The 25,609-nt window shown below is 28.2% G+C and overlaps 1 protein-coding gene across 3 annotated transcripts in view; it reads left to right on the top strand.

Annotated features, from left to right (window-relative positions):
- The window catches only part of LOC106788280 (diacylglycerol O-acyltransferase 1), a 144,036-nt gene that overhangs the window by 1,263 nt on the left and 117,164 nt on the right, over positions 1-25,609 (top strand). For all 3 annotated transcript variants that reach the window (XM_014751420.1, XM_014751421.1, XM_014751419.1), the window contains one exon: positions 21,649-21,777. In XM_014751420.1, the coding sequence (XP_014606906.1) occupies positions 21,649-21,777 (129 nt within the window). The remainder of the gene's footprint in view (positions 1-21,648; positions 21,778-25,609) is intronic.

Below are 25,609 nucleotides of genomic sequence, written 5' to 3'. Positions count from 1 at the left end.
ATAAAATGAATATAAATAAATATATTATGAAGGAATCAAAATTTAATAGAGGAAATAATGATAACAACAGGAACACTACATACAATAACAACAACAACAAAATGAACTTTATTACAAGAGAACAGTAACGAGCTAAATGCGACGACGCGAAATTTTCAAGAGCCCCAGATCACTCTGTTCCTATCGGTTCTATGACTTCGCATAGTATGAAAGTGCAGCGCAGTGCGCGTGCGCGTGCGTACGTGCGTGCTTGCCTGACTATCCGTCTGCGTTGTAGCACAGAAAGAGAGAGGGAATGAGAAAGAGAGAGAGAGAGAGAGAGAGGGATTATTGAGAATCTTCCCACACAGATAAAACCATTCGTTCTTTCTCACTCACACACATACGAGACTTCGAATCATTCTATCTCTCTTACTTATCCAGACCCCTTTGGATTCGAATCATTCTTTCTCTCTCACTCGTACACATACCTGCTCATTTTCTTTCTCATACACTCGTATTATTTTCTCTCTCACTCATACACACTTGTTATTTCACTCTTACACCCATAAACTTTGTTATTTTTATCTCACTTTTTCTCACTCTTACTCATTTACTTGTGTGTTCACTTTTTCTTATTCAAACTTACTCTCTCTCTCTCTCTCTCTCTCTCTCTCTCTTTCTATTTCTATTTCTTTTATTTATATCGTTTCTATTTTTTACTAGACTTGCATTTGTCTTTGTTACTCCGTCGCGTGTCGTAATCGATGCGAACCACTCACCATACTCTTTGCTCTTTTTACTTCTCCTTCCTGTCTCCACCCCCCTGCCCCTCGTTCTCCCATCAGTCTTCACTTCAACCCACGATATTTCTTTCTCTCTCTCTCTTTCTTTTACATCGTTCTCATCATTCCTACCAACTCGTTTACGCAAGATCGAGAAATACCTCTTGCGGTGAACATCGACGTTTCGTCGGTTAACATAAGCCTGTTCTTCGTTATCTCGATCGTTTTTTTATTTTTTTTTGGTTTCTCAAACCTACTCCTGTTCCCCATTACTTGTTTCCGTTCTTTTTTCTCTTTTTTTTTCTTTAATTTTCATTCGATACGATACCAAATACCGAATACGTCGAGTATTGCATTGTTTTTCGATTCTTATTTTGTGTCAAATGAATTGTCAATTGAATTTTTAATATTACAATTTTTTTTTTTTTATATTAAACAATTGGGTGTTCGTTTCTTTTTATTTGTAATTTTATTTGATTATAGAAAGTTATTGTAAATTCGATTGTAACGTTGTTAGGATGATAGAGTATATCAAATATGGAAGACATCTTGCATTGTCTATTCTACTAGTAAATTTGAAACTAGTTAGTATTCCATGCTCTTGTCTAGGTGTTTGACCAAGTATTGTCTAGATATAGAAGTACGAACTCTCCTTGTGAATTTAGTCGGAGGATTTCATGGTAAACAAAATACCAATTAAATTTATATATTTGTTTAATCATGTTGCATACAATTTCTTTATTAATTTATGTATTATCAAATTTAATCTAGATAATTGTATCGACATTTTATTTTCATAGAAATAAATTTTAATCATTTCAATAATTAATAATTTAATTATAAATGTATATTTTATGTGAGTAGTTTTTTTTTGTCTAATATAAAATATATGAAAATATTATTCGTTCATTTTAATTCATATTATTTCGTTACAAAAAAAATAAATATTTGATTAATAAGATAATAATAATAATAATTTAATTTATCGTTAATAATTATATATTTGAAATCATATATTGATGATAATATTTCTATTCCAAATTATAGAACTTTTAAAAATGAACTTTTCAATATACATTTATTCATATCAAATACTTCTAATAATCTTATCACACAACTAAGATAAAAATACATGAAATTGTAATGTCTATATATAAAAAACAAAATAAGTACCTTTCAGAGACATGATTAATGTGTTACAGATAATGTTAGACAAATAAGAAAATATGTGTATGTCATGTATGATAATTATTTCGCTACGTTCAATTTCATTCAAAACTTTTTCACTTATACGATGATATACGATGATTGGATTATTTCCAATTGTTTTTACAATATTGTTTCTAAAGCAAGTCATGAGGAAAAATTGGTTTTACATCGTAAGTTTAAATAATTTATCTCTTCAATGATAGTACTTTTTATTCTTAATACAGTAAATATTGACAATGTTGCAACTGACCGTTCAAAGATCATAGTTTAATTTGCTAAGATTATTACACATAGAAGATAATTATAATACGTCCTTGTATTCGTTTATTCTTTCCTTTTTTTCTTTTTTTAAATTTACTTTTTATAATAAATTAATCGTAAACATCGATCCGTTTAAATATATGTTTTTATCTTTCTCTTTCAGTTTTGTGTTATTTCGATTGGGTATACAATGCAATGTATTTTAGGTATTAATTAATTACACATCAAACAGTTCGTAGTAATTATTTCGAACCATCGATGTAACGTTTGATCGAATTTCTATCTACTTTCGTGTATACATATTTTTTTTTTATATATACCTCAATGGTTTATCAATCAACTTGCGTGTCAAATGGATAAAAACAATTGTCTGATCAAATATCCAAATTATACATTAAATTGTACATTGTTTTTTTCCTTCTTTAATTTATCTTCTCGCAGAAATTAAATTTTCTTTCATGTTTATATTCCAACGAATTGTTTAACATTGATTTACATTTTGAATTGTTTGCTTTACAGAAATCGATTTATCGTAATTAAAACGATATAGGATTTTTGTTTGTATCAGAATACGCATTCAAATTTATTAATTTGTTAGGCGGGATGCATGGTGGGTGAGTTAAAAATTGTTAAGTGATTTCACCAATTAATTACTTCTTTTATTTTTATAAACTTTTTATATTTTCAATTTGGTTTGTAATATTATAATATGTGCATAAATAATTGATTTAATATTTTTCAAAAAGAAAGGGTAATTAATTATTACAATTATCTAAGAATTGTTAACTCATCTGACAAAACTTTTCGTTCATCTAGAAACTTTTAATCCTCCTAGTAACTTTAGACTTAACCTAAATAATTTGGGATTACTCGATATTAGAATTTAATAGTTAAATATTTAATATCGAATATAAAAGATTATTTAGTTTAATATAATAAAAAATTGTTTATACAAATTCAAATTAATCGTGAAATAATTTAATAAGTTAGGCTAAAAATTGTCTGGTGATTTTACCAATCAATTACTTGTTCCTAAACATTTTTTTATTACAATTAGATTGCTTAATTTTACAAGACACACTTGCAATTTTACTGAATACAAAAATAATTAATTGAATATGTTTCAAAAAAGAAGAGTAATACATTTTTTTAATCAATTATCTATTTATTTTTGATCAATATGATAAAACGTTTCGTTCATCTAGAAACTTTTGATCCTCTTAGTAACTTTAGAGTTAACCTCAATAATTTGGGATCACTCGATATTAGAATTTAGTAGTCAAATATTTAATAACGAATAAAATGTTATTTGGTTTCATATAACAAAAAATGGTTTATACAAATAAAATTTAATCGCGAAATAATTTAATAAGTTAGGCTATAAAAATTGTCTAGTGATTTTACCAATCAATCCTATACATTCTCTTTTATTACAATCAGATTGCTTAATTTTACAATTGCAATTTTACTGCATAGAAAAATAATTAATTTGGTATGTTTCAAAAGAAGATTAATATATTTTAAAATATTTTTTAAATTATTTATTTATATTTATGGTCAATTTGATAAAACTTTTCATTCATCTAGTAACTTTTTACGTATTCCTTTAATTAAAATACAATAATAAAGATATTGTATTGAATGAAAAATAAAAATTAGAAGTACAATGAACCTGACTATATCGTTAAGTATGAACAATATGTATTAATAAACGACAACGTAGATAATTAGTTCGACGACCCCACGAATCGATTCTTTTCGTCTCCCTGACAATATTATAGAACCCTTATCCCATCATCTCAACTTCTAAAACTGCTGACACGAGTTCTGAATTATACCAAGGACACTTCTCTTTGAACATTTGTCGTTAATTAAAATGTTAATTCGAGTGGACACGATGGATTAAATCTTTATCATTCTTTTTTTTTTATTATTATTATTATTATTCAAAAAGCAATCTATATATACATATAACTTGTTTCATTATCTATTTAAATGTAAATCTAGATTATATGTTTATTTCGTACTTATCTATTCGTTTTTGTTTTTCAACACAAAAACAAAAAGAATTTGTTTATAATTAAATATATTATATTAAACGTAAATATTATATCGAATATTGATTTTTGTAATAATTTTCAAACAACATTCTATTAGATTTTTATTCATTTTATTTTCCACGTATGATTTGTTTTCAATCTTTTCTTTCTTCAATAATTTTTTACGCAATCATGAACGCGTGTATAATCAGGCATGCAAATTTATTAACGTCATTAATCGATTCATCGGTAAAGAACTTTTATTTCTTTTTTTCTTTCTTTCTTTCTTTTTATATGTTTTTTTTTTACCAACTACTGCGTATATTGAACGAAGTTAAGTACCAGGAAATATGATGATCGGTGAAGCAATAATTTTTTTGCTGATTATGCACGTTTCCGTAATTGAATGAGTAAGAGAGTGAGTTAATTAAAGTACTATATGCATGTGTACTTGAGTATGTATTAACGTATGGAGATTTGTTCATAACATCAATCATAGTTTATTATTGTGTTTTTATCAATCATTGTTGTATGATAATTTTCAAAAACTTTTACTTATTTATCCTTTTCTTTTTACACGTTTATATGATATACAATGCATGATACAATTATTTTTCTTAATTAATATTTTTTCCAATTCGTTTTATCATTAATAAAATAGTAATTTTAAAAAGAAAAATATATATAATATCATTTGTGAGATGTAAGCAGATATTATAACGCGATTATCAAAGATTGATTTATTATCTAATTATCGTTTCTTACAAAAAAAAATTAATACGATACAATCAACAAGTTCAAAGATTATATTTGCTTATATTTAATCAGTTCTTCGTATCTATAAAAATTATTTAAAACCAAAAAAACGAATCTATAATTATTATAAATAACGTTTAAAACAATTATTATCATATTTTTCAATTAATTTTGAATTAGTCAATTTTATTAATAATAATTACAAATTTAACATAAATGTTTAATAAGTGTTAAAGTAAGGAAGATAGTAACCAAAAGTGAATCAGCAATTTCTCTCATTTCTTATCCGATAATCTTCAAATTTATCTATCCATCTGTTCATCTAAATCTATCAAAATTTATCTAAATCTATCTAACTATCTATATATGTATATATATATATACATCTATCCTTTACTAAAACGGATGAGCTCGCATCTAATTGCAAAGTTGGCGAAAACAAGGAGTGCTCGACAAACATGGGACGAGTAAATGTAATGTTCGTTTACTTAAGAGACAGACAAGGATAGAAAACTGACTCTTCCTATTCCCCCCCATCTCACCTTCTCTCTCATTCTTTCTTTTTCTTTATCTTTCATCTTTTTTTTATGTCTCCATCACTTCATCTTTATTTCACTTTAAAACATTCTAGTATAAAATTAGTTTAAAACTAGAATTCTCTTTTTTTTTTAGGAACTTATTAATTAATTTAAAAATTTATACTCATTTTTATTTAAAAGATAATATCATTCCAATTCTTTCCAATATGAAGAAAAAGAAAGAGAGGAACAAAAGAAGAAGAAGTTAACCAAATATTTCTAATAGTTGAATTATATTGATATATTGATTCTCTCATGAGAGAGAATGAAGTGAAGTGAAAACTTCTGTTTTAATTTTTTCTCTTTCATTGTTTTTTTTTTTGGTTAAATAATATTCCTCTTGCTTTCTCAATTTTTTGTCCATTGAAACAATTTTTATTTTTCCAATCACTACATCTCATTTTCTCATTATTATTTTTCTATAAATTTAACAAAATTTTGTTCTCATAATTATTTTCTCTCACTTTCTCACTTTCTTATTTTGTTATTTTATTCAATATCTTCTTTATTTCATTACCTCCTTGTTATATTTATTCTTCATTTTAATTAATTATTTATAATCATTCTCTTCCTTTATTAATTTTTGTATTTCTCAATATCTGTTTGTTTTTCTTTCTCTCCCTCTCTCTCTGATTATCTTCTAATTCTTTCATTTTTATTTTTATATTAATTCTTTCACACATACACATACTTGTTTTTTTTTTTTTTATATCTTTAACACACTTCATTTCTAAATCATTCTTCATCACTCTTACACATTTATTTAAATCTATTTCTCTTTTTTTATTTTCCATTCATAGTCAGTATATTTGCCCATCAGTATATTTGTTCTATCTCTTTTAGATTTAGTTGTATAAAAGGGATGATCCATAAGTAAGAGAACACCTAGAAAAGGGTGTGAAGATAGAAAGAATCAAAGAACGAAAGAAATAACGAGAGAGAGAGAAAGAGAAAAAGGGGGAAAGATAGTGGACAGTAAAAGGGGATGGAAAAGAAAAATGGTAGATTTACAGATAGAAAGATCTACCATTCCAAAGAGCAAGAATCTCTTGTTTGCAGGTCATTATGCCATGTCAGAGGGAACTGAGTGAGATTTTACTGTCTTTTACTCTTTCTTTCTTCCTTCCTTTCTTTTAATAATAAAGCAAAAAGGGGTCCCATTTTGTTGAGAAGAAAGAAACACTATACAAGTACAAGTTGAATAAGGCTTTGCAACTTTACGCCAATTACCTTTGAAAAGTGAATTGAAAGCACTTTCTTATATTCCATCATACTTTCTTTTTTCCTATCTTCTTTTTGTTTTTTTACAACTTACATTATTATCAAAGAAATTATTTTCTTTTTTTTTTTCCTACAAATGTATTTTTTTCTTTTTTTTTCTGTTTTGTTTTTCTATTCTCTCTCTCTCTCTCTCTAAAAGTAAATTGATGAATGTTCAATTGTGTTGAATACAGGAGCATGCATCATCATACTACTCATACTCACTTGTCATACTCATCATCATTGTTACTAGACAATATATATATATATATATATATATACACACATATATATTATTTTATATACATATAGATATATTATATATATATATGTATATATACTGTGGAGATCGTTAATTTCCAATTAATTTTAATTGCTCGATTTCCATGCGAAAGCTGCCTGCCTGGTAGAATTTTCATTAAACGATTAGCACGTCGTACTCGATGCAATTAGCTTCGAAGTTTTCTTTTTTCACGCTGAATTACCGACTCATAAGTATATATATATATGTATGTATAATATATACTCGTACACATAGATAAATAGGCTATTACACGTATACATTTTTATCATTTTTTTGAAATTTTTTTTCTGCCATTTTTTTTCCTGCAATTTTTTTGTTCTGCCATTTTTTTTCCCCTCCCTTTCAAATTCTTTTCGTTCATATTACGTGATAACAGGATGTTAATAATATTCGACAAAAGCTTGCCATATATTTTGTGGCTTGAACGATCATTGAAAATCTATAGTCAAATAACGTGCATTCCGTGGTTCCAACCACGACCTCCATCTTTATTTTTTCTTTTATTTTAATTTTCTTTTCTTTCTTCTTTCTTTCTTTTTTTCCTGTTACTGTTTTTTTTGTTTTAAATGATCTACATATATCTTTGCAATACAAAAAAAACATAAATCCATCAAATACTTTTTTTTTTTAATTTATTACTATATGATAAGTATAGATAATCTTCAAATGAATTTTGTTTCTTTATCAATCAGAATATTTATCGTTAAGGATTAAATAATTTTTTTAATTGCAGTGATTAAAATAATACTAATATTTAAATGACTTAAATCACCATATATATATATATATATGTGTGTGTGTATTTTCAAGCAAATGTAAATAATTGTTTCGTGTTCGTTTGTACCGTGATATTGGAGAAGTCTAAAGATTTTGTTCCTGGATTCTAATTTGCTTTCTACCACTAGCAATACTAACTACCACTCACATTGTTACATGCATACATATATACATAGGTACATATACGTATTGACAAAGTAACTTGTTTGAAACTGTAACACAAAAGCATTTTGTTTGAAAGTGAAATAGAAAACACTGTTATCAACAACTCTCTTCTATCCCTTCGCATTCAATATATCGATTGCAATATTGCACCATGACAAAAAACATTTAATAAAGGAGTAGTAGGTACTCTGCTTCTTCCCCACACACACACACACACATACAATGGGTATGAGTATTTTTTTTTTGTTTTTTTTTCTAGGTTGTTTTTTAGTCATCCCTTTTATCAGCCAGTTACGTAATAGGCATTGATTTTGATAAGTTATATTGAAATTCTTATTTATAAACAATAATATTAGTGTTTTTGTTTTATTTAGAATAGAAGTTGTCGGATAAGTTTGTTAATAGTTATTCAATTATATATTTTATGGTGTTTCTTTTTTTTCATTCATATATGAAATAAGAAATACTATAACAAAAAATATAACACTGATTTTTATTTGAATATTTAATTTATTATGTAATACAAGTTTATATATATTATATATATTACTAAAAAAAGAAAAGAAAGAATGGAAAAATACTATAGAATGTTATTTATTTAAATAAAATTAAAAAAAATTCCTTGAATTATTTATTTTTCTCAAATTGACATTACAAAAACTGCACAACATAGTATCAAATAGTTCAAATATTGTTATTATCTAACACCTACTACAATATTTTCTAGCAAAAAAAAAGTATTAATATTATTTATTTAAATAAAAATTCCAACGTTATTTTTATTGAACACATCTGGATATTTCGATTTTTTTGCTTGTCGTTGTTCCTTTTACTAGTTTCACCAACAAAAAATTTCCTATCGTGTACAGTCAGTTATCTCTATCTTTTGGATTTTTATACTCTCATAGTTGTACTTTTTTACATTTCGTCGAGTTCGACGCGAGAACCTGAAAAACTTTTTAATCTCTCTCTCTCTATTTCTCTCACTTTCGCGTGAGAATCGAAAGCTTCAGAAATGTCGTCGTAGAGCATCCATGTTCGTAAAGCTTTCGCTTTCGAAACGGATGAGGATTAACTGCATTGTGTCGACAGTTAGCTGCTATCTCTGTCTCTTTTCATTTGTCTTTTATCTTCTATATTTCAACTATCTTCTTATTCTTTTTCTCTCAACATTTTATTGGGATCTTTTCTTCAGTAAAAGATCATTGTAGTAGTTGTTAGTATTAATTGTAAATGTAGTGGTTATAAAAACTCAATAGCTGTGATATTAGTATTTTAACCCAATAGTTTTAGTATTAGTAGTAGCTATATAGTTTTAGTAGTATAGTAGCTCAGTAGATTTATTTAATAATATCAGTTCATGTCTAGTATGAATCTAGTAGTTATAGTAATAGTAGTTCAGTAGTTGTTTTGTATATTAATCCAGTAGTTATAATAATGATTGTAATCCAGTAAGCTTCATTTATTATATGTTTATTATAATAAATATTACAAATTCATAATTAATATGAAGCCAGTAGTGATAGTTGTAGTAGTGCAGTAGTTTTAGTAAGGATAGTAACCTAGTAGTTTAATGTAGTAATACAAGTTCATATCTAATATGAACCCACTAATTATAATAGTAGTAATCCAGTAGTTTTAGTAAACAGTAATGTAATAGTAATCTAGTAGTTTAATCTAGTAATTCCAGTTTATACATAGTAATTATTCAGTAGTTATAATAGTAGTAGTATTAGTAATAACACAGTTGCTGCAATAGTTGTAGTATTAAAAACCCAGCACTTTTAATAAAAGGAATCCAATAGTTTAGTAATAATAGTAATAGTAGTATAAGTTTAGTAATGACAGTAGTAGTAAAAGTAGTATTACAGTAATAGTACAAATATCAAATACAATAATAGTAACTGTTATAGTAGTAGTAGTAATAGTAAACATAGTATTATGTTAAGTACATAAAAATAGTAACACACTAGTAATAATAACTCAAATAATACTAACTGTGACAATATAATAGTAATAAGAATATTGATAAAATATAGAAAGTAGTAGTCATGATAATAAAATAGCTAGGTGGTGGATACTTCTGAACGAAATCAAGTGAATAAAACAATGGTAGACTATTACGTTGCCAATGAAATGACCAAACGAAAGAGAAAAATAAGTATTCCGATTTCGTGTCCGTTTTCTTTCCTTCACGTTGAAGAAGAAAAACGCATTTCTTGCGAAAGACATGCACACAACCAATATACTCCATATAGTAATACCAACACCAATACCAATACCAGCAAATGCAGTAGTAGCAGCAGCAGCCGGTGTCGTTCCCGTTTCAACCACGATCCGATCGTCGAAAACGTATTGAAAAGTGATTCCAGCAAAAATCTCTCGTAAGCCGCTTATCACGTTCCGATAATGGCTCCTCTCCCTAACCCAACTCTTTCTATCTTTTACTGTTTCTATCACTATGTTTCTCTGTCTCTTATATTCTTTTTATACCGCCCATAGAGATACGCTCCTGGGTTTTCTCTTCTATTTTATCTTCGATATATAAATCTTCATATTTTCCTCCACCCCTCCCCCTTCCAACCCCCTCATTCTATTTTTTCAAATTATTATATATCTCGTCAAAACAAATGTGTATATTGTGTTTCCGAAATATTTCTAATAACGATATCTGAATTAATTTTTTTTTTAGATTAAAAATATGGCGTATCAATTGTTCCAGGATTTATTGGTTAAATTGCAGTAATATAATATAGCGATTTATGTTACTATAATTATAGCAAATTATTATTTTATACATTGTTTATATCAATGCATACATTATACTTCATTAATTAATTATAATATATTAACAAATTAACAAATATTTATAAATATAATACGTTATATTGTATAATAAGTATAATTGAAGATATTTATATAAAGAAAAATGAAAAGTCATCGTCGTTTAAAATCCCACGATACTTTTCATTTCATAAATAATACTCGATTTTCTTTTTTCTCTTCCTTTTTCTTGCTTTTTTTTTGTTTTTTTTTTTCATAAACTTGGGGCAAAGAGGTTCCAGGGTTTATTCGAAAAAGCTTTCGTTGTAATAACGCTTTCGTTGTGTAGTATCTGGTATAGCACAATAATATCAACACTTCCAATTACATCCTCGGTTTCCGTTAGAACGAACAAGTCAAGAAACGAGAAATTTACTGCGACCGCGATAACTACTGGAGACGTGGTGGAAGGTTTTCACGTATTGTTCAAAAGACGAGGGGTTGTACGGTAGATAGGGGGTTGGCTGTGGGGGTGGAGTTTGAGGTAGTGTTGAAGAAAGAAGAAGGAAACAACAACAAAAAATAAAAAAGAGAGAGAGAGAGAGAGAGTGAGAAAGGGGGGGAAAAAAATAACACTGGAATACGGTATAACCACGATGCCCGTTGCGATTCATGCAACTTTAAATTAACTTTCTTGACGTTTCCGTGGTTTTTACGTTTATATATTTTTCCTTGCCGCTACTGTGTGCCTTGTTTTTCTTTACTTTTTTTTTCCCTTCAATTTTTCTCTTTTTTCTTTTTCTTTCTTTTTTGTGTGTGTGTGTGTGTGTGTTTTTTTTTCTTTTTGGTATTCCCTCGAGTAAACGTCGGACTCCTTTCTTGGCTTTATTTTCGACGACTTGGAAAAATTCGCGAGAATCCAATTGGGTTATACGTGAGACAGAACGGAAGATGTTATAATACTTTATTGTATTTATGTATGTGAGTGTGTGTGTGTGTGTGTGTAGGGATAAAACGTGCAAGCATGTAATCTTGTTGAATATTATTTTTCGTTCCGATATCATTTTTGAGTATTTTTATGTTTTTCAGATTTCATTATATATATATGATATATTATTTAATATTTTTAATTATTAATTAAATTAATGGGAAAAATATTATTTTTGTTTTTTTAATATGTGTCTTCTTTGTTTTTGCGTGCTTGTGAAAAATTCATATTTATATAGTCAAATCAAATAGTTTAGCATATACGATACGTTTTAATGTGTATGTAAAATTGAACGGTTTTATTTTATTCACGTGTTGTTTATATTCTTTTTTTTTTTTTTTTACAAGGTTTTATGCATACGTGCAAGTACTCGAGCAACACGGATTTGTTTCATTTTTTTTTTATAATATTTTATTTTAAATATTAGAGAAAAATGATTTAACGATCGAACGATTTTGTTGATCAATTATCAGATAAATTATTGTATGTTATCTTTTATATTAAAATTGATGATTATATAAATAAATTAAAAAAAAAAAAACAATAGAAAATGATCGTAATATATGGAGGAGACTATCGAACTTTCTCATTTTTCAATATACATATAAAAGATTGAATAAATTTTGTCTTTCTTTTTTCCTTATGCAATCAGAGAAATGGAAAGGAAACTTTTTCTGGAGGTTAGAATATAAGATAAAAAGAAAAAGAGATTAATTTATCTAACTAATGACAATAAAAATGATAGATGGGTAGAAAAAGTTAGGAAAGTAGGTTTTGCTATATTATTTGAAGGAATAAATGAGAAAGAAAAAAGAAAGAAAGGGAAAAAAAAGAGAGAGAGAGAGAAAAAGAGAAAGAGAGTGAGTTTGAAAACACTCTTTAATTTTCCTTACTAAATCATTCAGTATATTCTTTCGTTGTCAGGCCTCATCTTTTTATCTCACAGTTACATAGTCTTCATTTTATTTTCTTCGATTAACGAATAAAAGAACAACCAATAGAATAATGGAAAACATTGAAGAGAGAGAGAGAGAGAAAGAAAGAAAAAAAGAATACATGAACGTAAGAGAAAGATGAGAATAAGAGATAGTAAGAAAGTAAGAAAGAAAGGTAGAAACTATGGGGGTTAGAATTAGAGAAAGAAAGAGAGAGAGAGAGAGAGAGAGATAGGCTCATTACACTGGTAATATATGTATATCCGTCAAGCGTTTAAATATTCAGAAGGTTTCCGGTGTCAGGAGGATTCGTAGGGAAGATAGGAGGGAAGTTTTCTTCCATTTCGTTCTACACCACCCACCCACTTTTCTTATTTCTTTTCCCCCACTCTCCCTTTCATTTTCCTCTTTCACCCTTCGTTCTATCTAACTCCTGTTTCTTTCTTTTTCTATTTTTTGTTGTTGTTTCAAGTCTTGTTTCATCCTTGTATATTCAACGACCATTCATTTCTCTTCCTTCTTTCCCTTGTCTTTTCGAAAAAGGGACGATGTATAATAGAAAGAAAGAAAGAAAGAAAGAGAGAGAGAGAAAGATGAGTTGTACTTTCTTTTGTAAGGGCAGTTTCGTCGACCTACCTATCCCTCAGACCAATCCGGAAACAAAAGATTTGGCACCTTTATCTTTTACGAGGGACGTTGTTGCTTGTTTTGTTACTCTGTGTTGGTAAGAGGTTCTTGGTATAACGGGTGCCACCGAAGTAAACGATTGTTAAACCGTCTGTACAAGAGAGAAAGAGCTAGGAAAAAGAGAGTGTGGGGAGGGTAGGGCTGAAGAGAATCGTTTCGTGTTCCAAAATGGCTATTTCGCCGAGCCATTTGCTTCGTGGAATTCCTATTGACGAAACAGACGCTGCTCAAGTCTCTGCTGGCATCTTTTCAATCTTTCGAAATAAATGGACGAAACCACTATGTGCTCCTGCTTTTACATTATCCTCGATTATTTTATCCACTCCTTGTCTCTTTTTTTTTTTTTATTCTATTTTTGTTTCATTTTATCATTATTTTCATCATTCGCGATCAGTGAGAACGATCGTTGCTAATAAAATCATAATTATTGTTGTAAAAGGATAATATTTTCTTGACTCTTGATCTTAACCTCAATTATTGGATCACGTTTTTCTTACGTGAATATTAATATTGGATAGATTTATTTGTTTGGTTGTAATTTTCTTTTTTGAACGATTAAAAAATTCATTGGGGTTCGCGTCAGAAAAGTTTTTAATTTAATACTCGATTCATAGTTTTCATTGAAATCGATCTACAAATGATCGTGCAGTGATTGATATTTCGAGGTTAGGATACGCGTTTGTATATTCTAATAAATGTTCATAACTCTTATCGTAAAAATATCAAGTTTCTTTATCATTTTGTACTTATTGTTATATAAATTTTCTAATTAAACATTTAATAGACCGTGTTATATTCTATGAAACATTTTTGTTTGTAAAATACGTTGTTAAAAATTTGTTAACATATTATTCTTCGTTGCTTGATATAGTATTCTCATATTCGAGGTAGTAATTTTTGTAAAAAAAAATGTTTATTTCCCCTCGCCCTGCCCTCCCCCAACCACCATTCTGTTTATTTCATTAGAATCATTAGAATCATTAGAATAATAAAAACAAGAAAAATAGGAGAGAAGAGTTATTTGCGGAAATATAAAATAGGAGCAACAACAACGTTTCACTTTTTATCCAACGTTAAATAATATCTATTTTTTCATGTTGTATTTTTTTTAATAACAACGTTCGCAAGTATCCCTTGTCGCGTTTTTTCCTTCTCTCATCTCCTCCTATTTTTATGTTTTTTTTTTTTTTTGCTATTGTTAATACCCGTTGTACGATAAAACATATACACGAAAAAAAAAGAAAAAAAAAAAAGAAATGAGAGAGGAAGAAAAAAAATAAAAGCCTTCCGATTGTAGAGGGAATAGTAATGCAATCTCGTAGTATGCTTCCATAATTATATAAAAACATTGTTCGCCGTTCTGTTGCCTCTCGGTTGAACGGTAGAAAAACGCAATTCGTTCTTTATTTCGTTTTCGTTCGATCCATCGATATCGTTCCATCGTATCCCGAAGCGTACAACGATGAAAAGGTAGAAACAGGTATGGGAATAAAAGAGAAAGAATAAAGAGAATTAGAGGATTTTTTTCTTTTTTTTTTTATTATTTCTTTTCTCCTTTTTTTTGTCCCTCCCTTGTTGTCACTCTTTGTATAAAATGGATGACATTTTCATCATTCGATGGCGTCCATTGACGTTGACAAGAATTTCTTTTTTTTTCTATTATTTCTTATTATATCTATCGGAAACAATCGGATACCATTCTTTTACGATATTGTTCAAACAACTCGGGTGGATTAGAATTTTGTTACTTTTTTTTTTTTATTATACTTGATGTTTCTTTTTCGTTCGGTTTTTCGTTTGTTTTCGTCTTTTATATAGTTATCCCATCGAACGTTCATTTTGTTTTTTTTTCTTCTTCTTCTTCTTCTTCTTCTTCTACCTTTGTTTTTTTCCCGTTCCGATTCGTTTTCCCATTCGGTTATATTTCATTTCATATGTTCGTTCGTACTTTTTCTTCTTATTTTTTTTCCTTTGTATAACTTTTTATATAAAAATTATATCGAAATTTTATTTTATTCGTTTGAAATATTAACTGTAGTAATTGAAATTCGGTGCGTTTAAAAAAAAATCATGCATTCGTTATTCTTCGAAATAGTTTCATTTTATTTGTGATAACTTTTTTAGGTTAATCAATTTAGGCAATTGATTTTAACGAAAAATGAAAAAAATAACTATGGCGATTTTTATGCAATGAATTTAAGGTTAAGTCATCGAATTAATTGTTATATCTAATAATTACAAATAATTTTAAACACAAATTTCTGTTATCGTTCAATTTGGCGCTAATCAATGAACCAATGTAATGTAGATGGCGCGTTTTATCTAGGGATATTTAGTAATTAATAAGCATGTGCTGCTGGGATTTCCCGGTCTAGTAAAAAAAGAATGATTCCCCTTTGAGATACGACAAAGTTTTACATTCGTAAAAATCGTTTGTAAAAAGATTTCTAAAATTTTAACAACCATTGTGTTTTATATTCAATTCACAAAAGCCTTTTAACAGATATCAATCAAATTATTTCATAATCAATGAAACAATTCAAATGATTAACTTCATCAAACTTAAATATTCAACCTGGTTCAATGAAATTCGAAATAAATGATTGAATAATCAATACGTCGATCAAAATTTATTTTACGACTAGTAAAATCCTCTTTAACCTTTTTTACAAAATTTCACTCGAGGGTTTTCTTTTTTTTGTTTTTTTTTTTCTATATATGTACTCTCCCGTCTTTTTTTTTCTTTCCCATATTTTTTCGTTTGTTTGTTGGAGAACATGTTTGTAATGCGATCCGACAGCAAAAAGCTGTCCGAGGAAGTTGTTCGAAGGAGAAGCAGCAAGAAAACGGAACGGTGCTTGTCCGGAAGAAACGACTGGTATGTTTCAGCTTTGAGGAGCAAACAGTGGACAAGTTAGTTTGCGATCTTCTTGCGTTACATCTGAGGTTTGTTCGTCTTAAACCTCTGGACCACACTACTAATAACCATCTTCATCATAGTGATATCTTTTTATTGATGTTTCTATTAATAATTCATTCGTCTACAAAATTGAAATCAAATTCTTTGAAAAATTCTTCGAAATTTATTACATTTATCGTTTTCCGTAAGTTTAATTAATTTTTCTTTGTTTATATGAGATTACTTAGATATTTTCTAATAACGTTGATAAAACAGAGAAAATACAAACATTTCAATTAAATCTTATAAATACTAATTAAAATCTACTTTCTTGTTTTTTTTTTGAAGTGTAAACTTCATTAAAATATTCTTGTGATTTGAAACTCGATGAAACGGAAATGAGGAAAGGACATTAAAAAAAAAGACAAACATATACACCTATAGGATTTAACCTGCGAGAGAATGAGATAGAATATGGTATAGTGTTTCCTGTTATCTCGGTCTCCTTTTTGTACGGTGCTTCGTAGTCTCCCAACTCTTGTCTACTAAGCGTTGTACATAATATGTATGCTTGTGTGAGCTTGCATATTGCCGTGCCAAGCTGAGAAAAAGGCGTCGTATTAGTGAGTATAGTAGTATCTATATTGCATAGCCTAATACTTGCTCTACTAGTCCAAACTAGTCAAATCTGGCCGACTAGCTGAAGATAGCTGAAACTTCGTTGAAATTAAAAATTTGCTTGAGCCTATATAATATGTAATGTAGTATATGTTGTATAAAATGTAAACATTCGTCTCATTCTCTCGAAGTTTAGTTTTCTAAAGATTTCACTTCTACCACGTGTGAACTGCACGCATGTAATTTTTGTATTTTCTACATATGTTTCAAGCAACACTCAATGATTAGATTAAATAAAGTATATTAAAATATTTTCTTCTCCCTCTTCCTCATTTTATTAAGATTTTATCTTATTATAATAGCTTTTTTTTATTGCTATTTCTAAAAGCGATTATATTAAAATATAATACGAGTTATAAAACTTAATCAAGTTTTTGAGGTTAGAAAACAATATGGCGGTACATACGACATATACATATATGAGATATTATAAAAAAAACGATTAGAATAAAATATTAAATGAATAAGAGAATAATTATAATACAATACATAACGAAGTAGTTAATATTGATGGAGTAAAGTTTTCAGCAAGTATTATAGGAAGTAATTCGTTTGTGAAATGCATCTGCATTCTGTCACATAGCACGCAGCCTATCAGAAGTGTGAGATGGTTCTCTTCGTATGTTGGCGTACCAACTCCCCGTTGGTTCTATTGTGGCTCTATTAATTACCACGATCTACCATAAATTCAGAATAATAGTCGTGGCATATATAGTCGTTAGCGAGAGTATATATGTGTATATTATATATGTATATGTATATATATATATATAGTATGAGTATGGGAGTGGAAGAGAGAGAGAAATAGAGATAGAAGGAAGGAAGGAAGGAGTATGGTCGAAGGACTACGAAGGTGGTTCCCCAATGTCGTCGAATACAGGGCTGCCAACCGTTGGTGGCATCGTTGGAAGGAGCTATCGCAGATAATTATGAGACAGAGATGGAGAGAATATGTTACCTTATATGATACCTAAACGTATCAGTACATTACATATATAACCCGTATACTGTTTTATATAATATATGTGACTTATGTATACTTGGTATGAGTTAGTATACGAGTCCGAGTATACTGGGTATTGTGTGTGATGCTAATTTTTTAATTATTTTTAGTGTCTGTTAATTTTTATTTAGTTTTATTTAATTAATTATAAAAGAAAAAAGGTGGGGGAAAATTGAAAAAGATCAGGGTTTCGATATACTCTTTGATTTATGTCGTCGACACATTTATAAATTAACTTCTTCACATCTCACTCTTGTTTCTTGATGATCTTTACGGATAATACTGAGAGCCGAGGGGATTTCTAGTGTGCAGTTAGTGGCTTAGAAACCCTTCCAAGGTCGTTTACGATCGTATCGTCTTACGTGCTGGTGGTACTCCTCCTAAGGCACCACCTGCCACAAGATCTACGTGGGATTATTCCTTACACGTTGACACTAATGAAGAAACCTAATCAAGAAAGTTAATGCAAAAGGGAGACTACGGAAAATTATGGTATTCCTTTTAATATCTTCTCATTTTACTTTTTGTTCTCAACTTATTATTAATTTTAAATAAATTAAACGGACGTCTCATATTTGTTTTGTAAAAATCTATTATAAGTCAAAAACGAAAATCAATATATTGCAACAAATTATTGCTGATTAAATTTTAATTTAATTTTCTTGTTTTCTTTTACATATTTTTTTTTATATTATTCGAGATAGATTTGTTTAATCGATTAGAAATTAAAATCTCTCTTACACACGAAATTAAATGAATTGAGATATATATTATTTAATTAATGTAACATAAAAATATATATTTGTTGATTTGATTGTGTGATAACTTATTAACTGATTATATATGATATATTATTGTATTTAATATATAATATTATTGTTAGGGTATTGTTTTTTAATAGGATAAATAGGGATTACAAAAATGACGTATGTAAGTAGCAAACCCTTTAGTAATATACGAATGGTTGTTTTCCTACTTTTGTGGAATACTCAACCCTAGTTAAAGTTTTCGACGTGAAACCTCGTTGGCCAGCATCCCTTTTTACCTTACCCTTAATTCCTACTCTTCGTTCAACCTTCAGCTCCCCCCTCCCTCTAAAACCCTTCTTCCCTCTTTACTCTTTCTTTACGAGTACGTAGTACTACTACTCGCGAGTCAAGTTAATTAAGTACTTCATTTGGATGGAGCCACTTGGGCGTTATGGTCGCTAAAAAAAAGCACCTACCATTTTGATGTCAAGTATGTAGATATATATTTGTATGTACGTATGTATGAATGCATATGTGTATGTAAATGTATTTGTGTGTTTGGAACTCAGATAGGGTATGTACATATGTATATGTAAGTACGTTTCACTTGCATACGTGCATATGCTTTGAATATGACTTTATGTTGGAAGAAAGGTCAAAGGGTTTTTCATTGAAACCAAGTAGGGCGGTTGTTTGTTTGTTTAGTTGGTTATAATGATTACATTATTTTCTACATTGACACGTTATTTTATTAGTATAATAAGAATATGTTTAGTTAAGAATGTGTGTGTGTGTGGAAAACGTAATTGAAATTAATTTGTTGGATGTAACAATTATGGTAAAATTGTTTCATTAATTAATATATTTTTACTCTTTTTTTATGTGTTTTTATGTTGATTCTAATAGGTGTGTGCGTGTGTGTTTGTTTGTTGAGGATGTAAAATGATTCTTTTAATGATTTTTTTATTTCTTATGATTCTTATGTGGATAAGTATATGAAAATGATTGGAACTGTCTTTTTTATGGGATAATTTTGTTTTCCTTAATATATGATAAGTTTTACTTATTAAAGTAATAATTTCAAAAAAATGATTAATATATATTTTTTACCAAGTCAGATACTAAAATAATTGAGAGAAAAAGCAGGTAAGATGGAAAATAAGACAGAAAATGTAAAACGTTAGACGATTTTTCCTTTACTGCAGAACATTCAAATTTTATATTACGACTTAAAAACGTTTCGTCAAAAAGAAATAGTAGCAACGTTTTCTACGAGAAATAAAAGAAAAAATACAATAAAATAAGAAGAAACAAATAATATTTAAAAAGGAAAAGGAAAAAGATAAATAAATAAAATACGATTTGTTCTCTTTAAATTGTTCTCATGGGATATAACCTCAAAACATTTCACCGTATTTTTCATTTTCTTTTCCTTCTTACTTACACATATTCAGTATATACACATTCATATACACTTATATTTATAATATAACTTTTTAATTAATCATTTAAGTGTGTACAATATTATCTAATTAATTTATTATTATTTTTATTTATAGAATGTTCAAGTAAAATTTTGCGATAAAATATTGTGACACCTTGTATATGTGATAAGGTGATTGAAAAGTTTATATATTCGTGGATGAATTTAAAAATGAATTAAACATCTTTTGTTTAAATATATATATAGGTTAGGTTGAACATATATAGGTTAGGTTGAACATATATAGGTTAGGTTGAACATATTTAGGTTAGGTTAAATATTACATTGATTTTTATATTTCGTTTATCAAATAAATAATATTCTCAATTGATTATCATAAAATATTATTTCTGATAGAGATTTAAAATATTTAATTGTATTAAATTTATAATAACTCATATATTTCTTTTATTATATTCATGACACACACACACACACAAAATTTAAGTAATATTATAAGAATATAATTAAAACATGGATGTTCTTCATTCGAATAACGTCAAAATAAATCAAATAGACATCAAAGGAAGCTTATTATGAAAATTTAGAAAGTAATGAGAATAGCTGTGTATATTATAACAGACGAATATCTTCATTTTATATTTTATTGTAATAAAATGAAAGATAAGGAAGAAGAAGAAGAAGAAGAAGAAGAATAACAGCAACAGGGGGAAGTGGGTGGGTGGGAAGTTTAGTTGTGGATGGTTTCTTTACGTTTGAATACATATACATATAAATATAGTAAGAATATCTTTTAAAAGAAATAAAGGAAAGGGAAGAATATAAAAAAGAAAGAAGAAGAAGAAGAAGAAGTAGAAAAAAATGCAAACGTTTATTCGCGAAATATTTTGCAACGTTAGAAAAGAATGGGGAAAAAAAAATCTAAACGATTGTCATGTAATATGAAAATAAGCTTTTATTGTTACAGTTCATTTTTATTTTTACTTTTTGTTTATATTTTTTTTTTACTCTTACGGCGTATGTCTTTATGGGAAATATCTTTCTTCATATCTTCGTTGTTGAAAGCTACGACTTAAAACACAAAGTTAGAAAAATCTTTAGGGAAACGATGCAAAAATGTAGGATTACTTTCTTTTTATTATTTTATTCTTTTCTTTCCCTTTCCACCCGAAGATTCCTTTATTTCTTTCTACATTACTCTTTCTTTTTTTTTTTCATTTTTAGTTTTATTTTAAGTCTATACATATAATATTTAAGTTATTTAAGTTATTTAAGTCTATACATATATAATATTTCGGTGCTTCATTATTATTTCAAATGTTTTTCTATTGTACGTTGTTCTTATTACTTTTTTTTTTAGTTTGTGTTTCATTTTGGTAATTTTTGCAGATGTCACCGACCAAGAGACAGTCTCTTTTCATGGAGCTCGGGTTTCGACAACTTTACAGGATTCGTCAACTGGGGCTTCCTCTTGCTTGGAATTGGTGGAATGCGTTTGCTTCTTGAAAATTTTATCAAGTATGTGTCTACCTTATGTATATATAACTTATTTTAAGATTTAACATTTTTTCGATTAGATTATGCATCATTTTTATTTGAATTGTCATGTTGTTCTTATAACAAAACCAAAAATTACACACACATATATACACGTACACACAAATATTTATTTCTGATTTTAATCATTTTTTGTAGTATAGAATATTGAATACTTTAAATTTAACAAAATATTGAAAAGAATCTTAACAAAATCTTCAAACAAATTCTGATGCAACTCTGACAAAACCTAAAGTTAGGATTGTGATCCTGTAAAGGGTTACGTAAAGGGTTATATAAAGGGACAAATATCGACGAGGTTAAAATTAGTATGAGATTTTCGTATTCATAGTTCACAAATATATGATGATGATGATGATGATGATTATATAGTCACATCAAAAGGGATTACCTATATAAAAGGGATATAATTTTTTATCCGTCATTTTTTAAAAAGGGGGAGGAAAAAGAAAAAGAGAGAATAGGTGGAGAAAAAAATTGTCTGATCGTAAAGCTTTTCTCAAATTCTCGTTCAATCACTATGGTGACCGTAGGGATCAGAATAAAGAAAAGAAAAACATATGTATATATATATATATATATATGTATAGAATAGAATAGGAAAGTAGGGTCGAAAAGGGAAGTCTGACTAAAACAAGATCTTCTTTTGAGATTTGAGATAAAACGTCAACGAATTGCAGAACGATTTGTTATTTAACAGTCGATAAGAATATATACAGGGTGTCTGATTTAAATCTATCCACTGATGTTAGACAAAAGTTGAATTGGTTAATACTTTTGTGTAGGATATAAAAACTTGGATTAATTGGGTGCATTAAAAAAATATATAATTTTATTTAAAAAATTAAAATTTTGATTTTAGTGTAATCTTTACGCGCGTGTCCACTTACGAATAATAATTATTTAATAATAATTTAATATATTTTTGTCTATCATCGACAGTTTCGAATTGGATTCATTTAAATGGGACACCCTGTATATATATATATATAAAAAAAGGGAATCTTTGACAGGTTGGATTTGTCTAAGAACGATTATGTTAGACCTTTTTCTTACGTCTGGTTATTTGATTGATGTGATTTCGATTAGATCAGCTGTGTCATTTCTAATAGTCCGATAATGAGGGTCTGCAATTTTTCTAGTCAACGATCACGGTCGTTAAAATTATCTTTTATATTCTTTTTATAGAAAAGAACTATGATCTTCGCGATGGGAATTTGTTTGCGAAATATTAGCAAAACAATTAATTTGTCTTTTAATTATAAATTCATGATTAACGAACTTATGACTCACGCGTTCTCGTTGCTTTTATAATAAAATTAAGAAAAATATATTTGCGATTGTTTATTAATATAAAGAGAAAATAAAAAATAAATAAATAGTTAAGTATAGTAAGGTTTAATCGTACGTGCGAATATTTTTAAATATTTATTTTGTATAATTCGAAGACGGGGACATTTTTAGGTTAACTAATTTTAGGTTATGTTTTGTTTTATACAAAACAATGAATTTTCAGATAAACCTATACATTATATTATCTTGTATAATATAAAAGATGCGAACACAAGTGTCCTAATAAATGAATTTATGATTATAAAAGTTATATATAAAACTTTATGTATATATTATAGATACAGAAAAAAAAAATGCAACATAATAATCGTTAGCCCTATTAATCAAGGTTATAATTTGTTCGTATACTTTCTCAAGTAGTCAAGGACGCGAATCGTTAATTTATTTTTCCACTTTTTCCTTGTTTTTTTTTTTTTTTTAAATCCCGTTAACCATGAACTTTAAGAAAACTTGTTTTCCTCAAAATTACTCGTGGACGAGGGACCAAAAAAAAGGGTCTTGTTAGAAATTAATTTATGACTAACAGTAAGACGTAAAGTGTAAGAAAGAAAGAAAGAAAGAAAGAAAGAGAGAGATGGAGTATTATAATGAACGTTCGTTGTCCTTGAAGTAAAAATTAAGAGAATATCTTTTGCGATGCTTCTTATACCAAAAAAAAAAAAAAATACAAAAGGAAAAAAAATGAGATGAGAAAAGTAGAAAAAAAGTTAAGAAGAAAAAGATTTTTACAAGGCGTCAAGGTGAAATGGTGATTCCCCTAACCATATCCTCCCCCAAACACCACCACCACCCCACCCTTACTACACCCCACCCCCCTCTTCTTTTCTTTTCCCTATCTTTCTTTCTCTCGTTTTTACTTTCTGTCGTTTTATTCCACTTCGCGTTCTTCTTCTCAAGGTTGAAAGGAAGGTAAGGGTTAGGGTCTTAGGTGTTAGCCTCGACCCATGAATAATTTCAACGAGATTTTTATCGTCGTTGTAAACTCTCCGAAGCCTTAGCGTTCACTGGCCACCACCATCACCACCACAACCACCACCACCACCACCACCACCAACACAATCACCACCCCACCATCACCGGGAAAACGCTAGGGTCTTGTAACAGAAATTTATCACGCTCGTTAAGCGTGGAAAAACTTTGGAAGGGAAGTTTTGCGACGTAATTGCTTGGTCGGCAAACGTTTTCTTGAGCTACTTTCTACCCCCCCCCCTCCCCCTCCCCTCCTCCCATTCGCCCCCCTGTCTGTCTATCTGTCTTTTTTTTTCTGTTGCTTCTGGTAGATTTTTTTGTTTTTTGTTTCCAGTTAAGCAAATAATATCTTTCTAACATTCGTGTATAAATTTTATATATAGGAAAAAGATTTTATCAAATAATTAATATAATAATAATAATAATAATGAAATTAAATAAGAAATTATATTTGATCATACGCGTATATATTTGTATCTTTAACTATCTGTCGGTAAGATGAATTTAATTTCAAATCAATACAAATGTTTGAATAATAATTATTATTATTTTTTAAATCGAAATTGTGTGTTTGTAAATAATAATATAAATTATTGGCCAATATTTTTGTGTAACACCATAGAGTATAGATAAATTTGGTTTTTTAGATAATAATAATAATTATAATATTGTAATGAAGTTTTCGGTAATTTTATTAAAATTTACTTGATCGACCCTAACGGTTGTTGATTATTAAATATATTGTTTCACGTGATTGTTTTCACTTTTGGATCTAAATAAAAAGTCTAGTTCGATATTAAAATTGGTAGAAGAAATTTGATATAATCTTATTAATATTATAAAAAGTATTTAAGATAGAAAGAGATAAAGATAGTGTCAGAAAACAAAAGATATTGTTCAATTTATAGACTGTAATATACTTTTTCTTAAAAATAGATTTCAACAATGTATATAAATAATCGTATATATAAAAAGAAATCGTATTAATTAATGATTTAATAATTTATGTTTTATAAAACATTTGATTCTTATTTTGGTGACTTGTAACAATATAATATATTGGAAATATTTTTCGTAAAATAACTTGGACACCGTTTATATGCCTGGTATAGATATTCGTATGCCATTTTTTTGTTCGTTAATACCTATGAGCTATGGGAAAATTCCGTAGAATACACAGAGCCATGTTTAATCTGTATGAACGAGTTTTATTTTTCAAAATGTCGTCGAATTCTTTTCGAAGGAGGGTTCGGGACAGAGGGGGAGGGGTGGAACGGGGGTCGGGTTAGGAAAAAATTGTAGTTTGCAAATAAAATGACATGAAATATTCGATGTTACAATTTTACCCATATGACGTTTCGGTGTTCATGGTGTTATCTCAATTTTAATTGTAATCTATATCAGAGAATCTTGTTAAATTGATTTATAGATATATGGATAAATATGTAAATAAACAAAATAAAATCATATA

The sequence above is a fragment of the Polistes canadensis genome, unplaced genomic scaffold, assembly GCF_001313835.1.
Source record: "Polistes canadensis isolate GaletaPanama2010 unplaced genomic scaffold, ASM131383v1 scaffold_132, whole genome shotgun sequence".
NCBI lineage: Eukaryota > Metazoa > Arthropoda > Insecta > Hymenoptera > Vespidae > Polistes > Polistes canadensis.
Note: the sequence above shows the minus strand (reverse complement) of the source record. Positions and strands in the feature narration are given on the sequence as shown.